This window comes from Myotis brandtii, unplaced genomic scaffold (genome assembly GCF_000412655.1).
Source record: "Myotis brandtii unplaced genomic scaffold, ASM41265v1 scaffold29, whole genome shotgun sequence".
NCBI classification, from domain to species: Eukaryota; Metazoa; Chordata; class Mammalia; order Chiroptera; family Vespertilionidae; genus Myotis; species Myotis brandtii.
The window spans coordinates 215,280-224,589 of record NW_005361075.1 but is presented as its reverse complement, the minus strand read 5'-3'; the positions used below and the strand labels follow the sequence as shown (position 1 = coordinate 224,589).

At 53.2% G+C, this 9,310-nt stretch overlaps 1 protein-coding gene across 1 annotated transcript in view; it reads right to left on the bottom strand.

Moving 5' to 3' along the window:
- The window catches only part of ITGA5 (integrin, alpha 5 (fibronectin receptor, alpha polypeptide)), a 23,902-nt gene that overhangs the window by 12,896 nt on the left and 1,696 nt on the right, over positions 1-9,310 (bottom strand). The window contains exons 2-9 of the mRNA XM_014542014.1: positions 2,928-3,058; positions 1,511-1,623; positions 1,257-1,377; positions 997-1,058; positions 861-906; positions 474-599; positions 199-243; positions 7-73 (exon numbers count right to left, since the gene is read on the bottom strand). Coding sequence (XP_014397500.1) covers positions 7-73; positions 199-243; positions 474-599; positions 861-906; positions 997-1,058; positions 1,257-1,377; positions 1,511-1,623; positions 2,928-3,058 — 711 coding nt within the window. The remainder of the gene's footprint in view (positions 1-6; positions 74-198; positions 244-473; positions 600-860; positions 907-996; positions 1,059-1,256; positions 1,378-1,510; positions 1,624-2,927; positions 3,059-9,310) is intronic.

Below are 9,310 nucleotides of genomic sequence, written 5' to 3'. Positions count from 1 at the left end.
AAGGAAGAGGGGGTCAGGCAGGGTCTTACATAACCGTAGGTGAGGTTCCCTTTTGGCACGCCAGCAACAAAGTCTGCAAAGAGATGAGAAAGTTGTGGACGAAGGGTGGGAAACAAGGAGTCACAAGAATGGTAAGTGTCTCAGTCCCTGGGTCTCCATCCACCCGCTCCCTTGGCCTTGGCCTGGGGACACACTCACCTTCTGTGTCATCACCACTGAATTCACCCACAGCCACAGAGTAACCTGGGGGACAGGGTGGGTGGGTATTAGTATTCTTGCTTCGGGGACCCATCTGCCCAGGCCCATCTCCACTCGGTCCCCCACCCCTGCAGGCCTTCACAGTCAGCCTGCACATGACAAGTATGACAGCGGGGCTGGTGATGCCCGAGTGGGAAAGAGGAGGCAGGGGAGTGTGAGGACAGGACAGGGGTGCCTGAGGTTGCCCCCTCCTCTCCTCCCACCTGCTCACTCACCCAGATAGCTGTCGTCGTAGAAGGAACTGGCCTGGCGCGTCTGCAGCTGCCCCTGAACCAGGTTGATGAGGTACTCAGGGTAATAGGACCCTGCAATCTGCTCCTGGGTGGCCGACAGGATCTGGCCTGGGAAGGGGATGAGGAGGAGATGGACGGAGGAGGCGGGGCAGGGAGGAGAGAACTGGGGGTGGCGGTGACTGGATAGGATTTTGGAAGTCTGGTTCAAGGAAGGCAAGCTTGTGCAGGGTGGTGGAGGAGGACACGTAAGTCTCAACAAAGGGAGAGGAGAACTGGGATGGCCAACAGGAGGGGAGATGGCGACCTCAGGCCGGGAGCGGGATGAGATGCCTGTGCCAGGGCCCTAGGAGTCAGCACGGCAGGACTTACCTTGCCAGAAATAGCTCCCTGGTCCACCCAGCACCACGCGCCCAGTCTGTGGGGGGAAGGAGGCGAGTCTACGTCTGGTCCTGACCCCCCTGTGTCCACCACTCACAGCCACGTCCCTCCCAGGTCACCCTCTCACCTTGGTGAACTCAGCACTGAAGCCACCTTGGCAGTAACCCTGGCCTGCTGCCCAGCTGAAATCTGTGGGGGAGAAGGTGGTGGGCAGGAGGCCCACACAGATGGGCCAAGCAGGAAAGAAGAGAGATTGGGGAAGGAGGTGGGAGAGGACCCTGGGGAAGGGCGGCCCTGAACCAGACAGTAAGCACGAGACGAACAAGGGGCGGGTTTAGCGCCTCCTAGAGAGAAGGCAGACAAGGCGCGGGCCCACTCTTGCCCTACCTGAGCGGCAAGGTGCGTACTCCAGAATCCGGGTGAAGTTGTCTGTGGAGAGGTAGCAGGTGCCCACGGGATCGCTCAGCGGCTCCTTCTCTGTGCGCCAACTGTACAGCGGAGCGCAGGCCTGGGAAGGCCCCGGAGGAGGGAGTCTTAGGTTTAGACCAACAGAAACCCTCTCCTCCCTCCAGGCCTGTGTTCCATTGTGCCCGACCACGCCCTACCCTGGCCACCACCACCCCAGCCTGCTGGCCCCTCACCAAGATGGAGGAGCCATGGGCGCGAACGGTTGCTCCGAACCACTGAAAGGACTTGTACTCCACAGGTTCCTCCCCCTCGGGGTTGGAGAGGGAGGACTCCAGGATCCGAGAGCCTTGGGGAAGGGAGAAAGGGAGTCATGCAGGTAGTGGGCCACCGAGCCCAGCACAGCCCCTACCCTCAGCTTGGGGGCGCCCAAGCACTTGCAAGCCTAAAGCCAGGACTTACTGGGAGGGGAATGACAAAGGGTCTTCAGGCTCTACTTGGTGTAGCCTGACTCACCCCCCCTCTCTGCGCACACACCTGGGGTTTCTGGAGTTGCCTCGCTCTGGTCCAGCTGGACCAAGGATGCTTGCAGTGAGGTGGGGGCAGGAGGTAGTGGGGGAAGAATGGCAACCCTCTGGCTGCACTCCTCTGTCTGTACCTGGGCCGTATTTCTGAGCACCTTGTTCTTTTCTCGATCTTTCTCACATCTCGGGATTGCTGCCCCATGGACCCCTTCTAGCCACCGCCTTCCCCACACCACTGTCTGTGTCCATGGGGTATGGATATATACATCATACAGGACATCCTTTTTTATTCCTCTGATTCTTACCTGTCTTTCAGGTTTAAAAAAAAAACACCCCATCTGTTTCATGATCTTATCTCCCACCCCCCCACTGTCTCCATCTGTTTATGCGCTCCTCTTTTTGTCCCCTCACCCCAGTCTTTATCTCTGAAGCCAGATATAGCTCAGCAGTTCATATCCTTACTCCACCATTTACTAGTTGTGTGACCTTGAGCAAGTTACTTAACCTCTATTTCCTCAGCTATAAAATGGGGATAATAATATCTCATACAGTTGTTGGAAGGATTAAGTGAGTTAATATTTATAAAGTGCTTCTAGCAGTGCTGGGCACAGAGCAAGTGCTCTTGAAGTGTTAGCTGTTATTACTGTTTATCTCTGGTCTCTGTCTGTCTCCCCCCTCTCTATCCCTGCATCTACCCTGGGCCTTGAGCTCTTCGAGGGCAGTGGCTAAATCACGCTTCGACCCCCCGCGGCCCCAGCACACACAGTGCCTGGCACGCACGATCACTTAGTCAGTGCTTAGTTAAATGAATCAAATAGCCTGTGTGACTCTCCCTGTCTTTGTCTGTGTTACTGGCCTGGCCTCCCCGAGCTGTGGGTGATTCAGGGGAAATGAGAGCCACATGTTTCTGAATCATGCCCGCCCTCCTCGGGCTGGGCTGGACTGGGAACGTGGTGTGAGTGCCACGGGGAGCCGCTGCTCGCTGCACAGAACTGGAGCACCACCATCAGAGCTGGGCGGGCACGTGGCCAGGGAACTGGGCAGGCTCTACCCTTCACTCCAGGCCCCACCCGGGCCCCACCCCCAGTCCCTCCTTGAACTTCCCAGGCCTGCCGAGGAGGTTGGTTACCTTTGCTGTCAAACTCAATAGGGGTGCACGGTGCCAGGCTGGTGCCCCAGGGGCAGAGGTAGACAGCACCACCCTGCAGCACGCCTGGCTGGCTGGTGTTAGCCTTGGGTGCTCCCACCAGCACGCTGACCCTGTGAGGGGAATGGAGAAGCAGTTCAGGGAGGCTCCTAGCCCTTCTTCAGTTTCCCAAGGCAGGAAGGACCCAGGCCTCTGGGCCAGGGGCTGGCTGGGGGTGGGGTGGATGCCCCCTGAGTTGTATTTATATCTCAGAAGATGCCACAGATGCCAGAGGCACAGGCTGGAGTCAGGCGGTCCCCATGTGCCGCTGTCACTAACACAACCCCTCCCCTCCTCCCATCACTCTCTTTCCTCTCCTACCTTCTTCCCCTGCTATTAGAGAGAGAAGGAGCCAGAGTCAGTTCTGGGAAGGGAAAGAGGGGCCAGAGGTTCTGGCCTCAGCGTCTCCATCCCTCTATGGACCTGCCAAGGTTGGATGTGCAGCCTCTGGAAGCCAGGGTCCTCTCACCTAGCCCGTACCCTCTTGTCCCAAGCCAGAGCCTTTCTCTGGGCCAAGACCCAGGCATCCGGCTGCCCTGCTGTCCAGCCGCCCAGCCCTGGGGCGTGTAGGAGGAAAATGTGAGTCTTGGAAATCAGGCAGAAGTGGAGAGAAGAGCTGGATGGTGGTGAAAACAGACCGTTCCCCTGGGCTTGGGCCTGCCTTCTCCTTGGGCTCTGGTGTGGACTTCCCCACTGGGGCTGGGCCTTTATCTCAGCCCCGGAACCCTTTTCCACACACCATCTCTAGGAGTCTGCATTCAGATCCTGCTGTACTGGAGTCTTAGTTCCAGACACCGTCCCTCAGTCACCGCTGAAACCACGAGGAGAGGGTTGCCTTTGCTGGGGGGCCCATGTAATGGGGTGATCATAGTTAAGGTCCTGGATAATCTTCCCGTCTTTGGCTCTGTCTCTGCCATTTCTTGGTCCCTTGCCTCTGAGGCTTCTGCACAGCAGTCAGCCTTCTTGGCGTTCTCCTCCAGGGTCTCCCATGAGGACGGCATCTGACAACCAGGGCTGGGCCTGGCCCTGGGCCAGTGTCCCTGCAGGCCTTGGCCTCTGCTCTCCTCCCATACCTGCCTCTGTTCCGGCTTCTCAACCTCTGATCCTCTGCCCCTCTGACTGCTTGCTCTCTTGGTTTCAATGTTTGAGTTTTCTCTCTCTTGATCTCAGATCTTAGGCTTCTCCATATCTGTTGATTCCTGTCCCCTTTCGGCCTCAGCATTCCCGTACCCACTCCTTCCTGTTATTAGGATACCTTCTTCAGCCTTTCTTACCAGGAAAGAACATCCAAGTGGGAGATTATGTTAGAGGTGACAAACGCTGGGTTTGCCTTCCAAGAGGACCGGGTGGGGAAGGAGTGAAAGGGGTGGGGTCCAAGAGAAATAGGGGATGGCAACCACAGAGGAAACAGCTCCAAGGGACTGCAGTGGGGAGTGAGCAGTCCAGAGGATGAGAATGGAGGAGGGAGAGGCCAGGGTCCAGTGGGATGGGGGGGTGCTGAGAGTGCGAGAGTTCCTGGAGTGATGGGGGGTGGGGTGCCAGCCTTAGTTACTGTGGGGACAGGAAATGTTTACTGCCTGTGGCTTCCTGTCCGTTTCCAACCTCTCACTTCTCCGTTTGTCTCCATTTGTCTCCCACCAGCGGGGCCCCACCCTTTTCACTCAGGCACTACATACAGCTGGGGGGTGGGCCATGGGCGGTTACCTGGTCAGTTACCAGGCCCAGGAGGTAAGGCTGATTGTGCGGAGAGGCTGCGTTGTCCTAGGGCTGGGTGAGGAGAGAGGGGTACCGCCCTCCCCTAGCTGGGGCAGCCCCAGAAAAGTTGTGGTACAGGAGGCAGTGAAAAGAGCACTGGACCAGCTTGGCTGATGTGGTTTAGCGGTTGAGCGTCGACCTATGAACCAGGAGGCCACAGTTTGATTCCTGGTCAGGGCACATGCCCGGGGTTACAGGCTCCATCCTGGGTGAGGTATTCAGGAGGCAGGAGATCAATGAGTCTCTCTCATCATTGATGTTTCTATCTCTTTCTTTCTCCCCCTGCCTTCCTCTCTGAAATCAATAAAAAAAAAATTTTTTTTAAAAAGAGCACTGGACCAGGAGTCAGCCCTGGATGAGGGGCAGGCACTGGCTCAGTGTGGACTTGGGCCATACTTTTCCCCTCTCTCTGGGAGCAGAGGTTATGTCAAAGTCTCGGGGAGCTCTGATAGTCTTCCAGGAGAACACAAGGCTATGGCTAAGGGACCCGGTTCTCATTCCCCATTTTTTAAAAAAATATATTTTTATTGATTTCAAGGAGGAAAGAACAGGGAGAGAGATAGGAACATCAATGATGAGAGAGAATCATTGGCTGCCTCCTGCACGCCCCCGACTGGGAATTGAACCTGCAACCCGGGCATGTGCCCTTGACCAGATTCGAACCTGGGACCCTTCAGTCCACAGGCTGATGCTCTATCCATTGACCCAAACCGGCTAGGGCCCACTCCCAATTTTACAGCACCCCCAGCTCTTGAGGAGGAGCTGAGCTTAAGTTCTCCTGGGATGGCCCGAGGAAGAAGCCTGGAGTTTGTCGGACAGGGTTGGAAGGTGAGAGAGAGACCTTACAAAGATTGTAAAGCCCACAAGCTCATGGGCCAGGGGCATGTGCGTGGCTGTATGAAGGTTCAGCAGACCCGTTGTTGCAGGTAAGCCCACAGACTCCGATCCAGACCTGCCTCCACCACCCATGGCTTGTACCCAAGGGTTCAGTGGCCCTTCTAACCCAGTTCCTCCAAGTCAGTCTAATAACTAGTGTTCCTGCCTATGTGCCAAGGGAGGCACCTGGTGTCAGGGATGGCACCTCACATAGCTTATCCTATTCTCCCATTTTTAGTTCCTGCTTCCTAAATCCTGGAGCAGTTGGGGCCCCTTAGGGGTTCAAGAAGGTAACAATGGAAGGTCCTTGGGCTATTTCCTTTATCTTTTAAAATCCTCACCAAGCCCTAACCGGTTTGGCTCAGCGGATAGAGGATAGAGTGTCGGCCTGGGGACTCAAGGGTCCCAGGTTCGATTCCGGTCAAGGGCATGTACCTTGGTTGCGGGCACATCCCCAGTGGGGAGTGTGCAGGAGGCAGCTGATCGATGTTTCTCTCTCATCGATGTTTCTAACTCTCTATCCCTCTCCCTTCTCTCTGTAAAAAATCAATAAAATATATTTTTTAAAAAATCCTCACCAAAAGGATATCTTTTTATCTCTTTTTCAGAAAGAGTGGAAGCGAGGGAGGAGAAGAGGGAGACAGAGAAACATTGATGTGAGAGAGACACATTGATTGGTTGCCTCTAGCATGCACCCCAACCAGGGCCAGGGATCAAACCTGCAACCCAGGCATGTGCCTTTGACCGGGAATCGAACCCAAGACCCTTCGGTGCGTGGGCCAGTGCTCTGTAACCAGTGACCCACACCAGCCAGAAACTCTGGGTTATTTTCAATTTTTCAGAAAGCCTAATGGAAACATGCGTTTACTTGATAAGGCAGCCCAGGCTAATTAAAACCTCAAGTATATTTACTTTTGCTGGAATTATATCAACTCATGTAGAGAGCCTGACTATCTCATATTGGTCACAAGCTCTGATTGGCAGCTATAGATGTCTTCTTGTTCTCACTTCTAGCTGATAAAAAATGAGAAAAAAGAATTATTTCTTACTAAATGCAGTTGGGCAGATAAACCCTTCTAAAATATAAAGTTCAAGGGAAGAAATAATTGCCATAATTTATTTTGAAGCCTTAGGACCCTGAAACTCTAGCGTTGGTTCTTGGAGACATGGCTGCCACCACTGGAAGGCACCGCAGAGGGCACCCACGGGTGTGAAGACTTTCTTGTAGAAGCCTCAGGGCTGCCACGGGGAGTTAGGAGCTATTTTGGTCCTGACACTCCTCATCTTCCACAGTGGTTCTCAACCTTCCTAATGCCACGACCCTTTAATACAGTTCCTCATGTTGTGGTGACCCCCAACCATAAAATTATTTTCATTGCTACTTCATAACTGTAATTTTGCTACTGTTATGAGTCGTAATGTAAATATCTGATATGCAGGATGTATTTTCATTGTTCGCGACCCACAGGTTGAGAACCGCTGCTTTAGAGCAACCTCTTTTCCCTTTTTATATAGAATGTCCTGGTAAGATATCATTTGAATTTTTTAAAAAGAAAAAAACTTTAATTAAAAATACCTGCTGACTGAGTCCCATGTCCTTATTTTACAGATGGGAAAATTAAGCCCCACAAAAGTGAAGTAACATGTCTAAGGTCACTCTGAATCCTTCTCCACATAACCAGAAGCCAGGAATCCTGATTCCTAGGCCAGTGTTCTGGCTTACCCCGTTGCCAATTTATCTCCTTTTCTCTCCACTATCCCCCCAGCCAGGCTTCTGATTAACCAGGATCCTGTTCAATATATGGTTACTGTTTGACTCTGTTGGCCTGACAAGGTCGGGGGTGGAGAGGAGCAAGTGGACCAGGGCCCAGACCGTGCAGGTCCGACAGCAGCCCTGGCCAGGCCAGAGGAGGACACCTAGTTCTGGGTCCTACAGTGTATTCTCAAAGACAATGCCTGGCTGGCGGGGGAGGGAGAGTTGCCTCTACCTATGCCAACTAAGTATCCGAAAGGAATAAAGAGCTGGGCTAAGGCTAGTGCACCTTTTAAGTCTGTGTCCTAGGCCAAGTCACTTTCCCTCCCCAAGCCTTGGATTCTCTACCCATAAAGTGATGGGTTGCCCTTGAATGGTCCCTGAAACAAACTCTAGTTCTAAACTTCTGTACCTCCTGAAGCTTCAGTATATATATATATAAAATAAAATGGAGCAATAATGCCTCTTCTGCCTAATGCAAAGATTTTGTAATGATCCAATGAAAAAAGAGATATGAAAGTGCTAAGGAATGTGAGGGACTATTATTACTAAAACTGCTATAAGCAAATATTAAAAGCAAGTAAGAAATGGGGGAAAACTTGGAAAAAGGACTAGACGGTATCTAGGTTAGGAGAGAAGCAGAGACAGAAAAACAGCTACCTCATACAAATCATGCCTGCCAGGTATCGATCACCCTCCATGGACCAGGTGCCTTTTATCTGTATCGTCTCCTTTAGTCCTCAGAACAGCCTCATAAGTTAGGTGTCTGACTTTCATAAGAACACCAGGCTCTAAGGCAGCGGTTCTCAACCTGTGGGTCGCGATCCCTTTGAGGGTCGAATGACCCTTTCACAGGGGTCGCCTCAATACATCCTGCATATCAGATATTTACATTACGATTCATAACAGTAGCAAAATTACAGTTATGAAGTAGCAACGAAAATAATTTTATGGTTGGGGGTCACCACAACATGAGGAACTGTATTAAAGGGTCGCGGCATTCGGAAGGTTGAAAACCACTGCTCTAAGACCTTAAGGAACAGGCCCCAGGTCACACAGAGAGCAAGTGGTGGGGCCAGGGTGCACACCCAGTTCTGCCTGACTTAAGGCTTGGCCCTTGCCTACCATGCAGACTCTCTTGTGTTCACCCTGCCCTTTGATGCTGTTTTGGTGTCCAGGGTGAGAGGTGATGCAGAGGGACCAAGAACACAGAGGCCCTCCCTCTCCAGCGATGGCCCCAGGCGAGGGCTATGTTGGTCCCTGGGTGTAGGAGGGGGTAGAAGGTCCAGCTGCAGTGGAAGGGAGGTCATGGGGAGGTGGAATGTGCAGAGTCCCATTCTAAGAGGGCATTGTAAAGAGAAAGCGAGACACCTGGCTCTCTTGGAAGGAAAGATGACAAGAAGGGGGAGGGGGAGGGGGAGGGATGAAAATGCTGGGTCCTGTTGTAGAAGAGGGCTTTAGGGACTGCGGGATCAGGCCAGGGGCCAGGCAGACACCTAGGGGACCGGAAGTATGTGAAAGCCCAGATGTGTGAGAGGAGTCTTTGAAAAGGGAGATGACACTCTTGCTAGGTGTGGGGCAGGGTAAGAGGAAGGTTACCCAGATATGGGGGAGGATCCCCACCTCTCCTTCCCTTCCTCTTCTTGACTCCATTAGGGTTGTGGTAAGCAGCGGTTTAAGGGGGCCTTGGGGGAGGCCAGATCTGGCAGAAGTTCCAGGCCGGGGTGATGCAATGGGGTTTGGGCAAGAGGCCAGGGGGTGGGGTGGGGGCTGGGTGGGGACCTTGAATAGCCCAGAACCAACAGCTAGGGCCTAACTATCTTTTTTCCATCCCCACGTCCTCTAGACAATAGAGAAACTTACCCCCGTCCCCCCCTCCCCCCACAACTGAATTAGCTAGATTAATCCTTTTCTCCAAACATTAAAGAAAATGAGTAGAGAT